Consider the following 658-nt stretch of genomic DNA (forward strand, 5'->3'; position numbering starts at 1 on the left):
CGCGGTGCCTGCTGCGGCAGGTCCACGAGCTGCCGGGCCAGCTGGCGAGCTACGCGCTGGCCCACTCGCTGGGCCGCTGGCTGGTGTACCCCGGCTCCGTGCTCCTGATGACGCGCGCGCTGCTGCCGCTGCTGCAGCAGGGCCAGGAGCGCCTGCGGGAGCGCTACCAGGGCCGGCGCGCCACGCTGGCGGCCTGCGACGGCAACGAGATCGACACCTTGTTCATGGACCGCCGCCAGCGGCCTGGCAGCCGCGGCCGGCGCCTGGTCATCTGCTGCGAGGGCAACGCCGGCTTTTACGAGACGGGCTGCCTGGCGGCGCCGCTGGAGGCCGGCTACTCGGTGCTCGGCTGGCACCACCCGGCCTTCGGCGGCGGCACGGACGCGCCGTCCCCGTGGCGCGACGCCAACGCCGTGGACGTGGTGGTCAAGTACGCGCTGCAGTGCCTGCAGTTCCCGCCCGCGCACGTGGTGGTGTACGGCTGGTCCGTCGGCGGCTTCACGGCCACCTGGGCCACGAAGGCCTACCCGGAGCTGGGCGCGCTGGTGCTCGACGCCACCTTCGACGACCTCGTGCCGCTCGCCCTGAAGGTCATGCCGCACAGCTGGAGGGGGCTGGTGGTGCGCACGGTGCGCGAGCACTTCAACCTCAACGTGGC

At 73.6% G+C, this 658-nt stretch overlaps 1 protein-coding gene across 1 annotated transcript in view; it reads left to right on the top strand.

The window, feature by feature from the left end:
* The first annotated feature begins 6 nt into the window (after positions 1 to 6).
* Positions 7 to 658, top strand: part of ABHD16B (abhydrolase domain containing 16B) — a 5,403-nt gene continuing 4,751 nt past the window's right edge. The window contains exon 1 of the mRNA XM_012728173.1: positions 7 to 653. Coding sequence (XP_012583627.1) covers positions 108 to 653 — 546 coding nt within the window. The 5' untranslated portion in view covers positions 7 to 107. The remainder of the gene's footprint in view (positions 654 to 658) is intronic.

Source organism: Condylura cristata, unplaced genomic scaffold (assembly GCF_000260355.1).
Source record: "Condylura cristata isolate star-nosed mole 26May11 unplaced genomic scaffold, ConCri1.0 scaffold00022, whole genome shotgun sequence".
NCBI classification, from domain to species: Eukaryota; Metazoa; Chordata; class Mammalia; order Eulipotyphla; family Talpidae; genus Condylura; species Condylura cristata.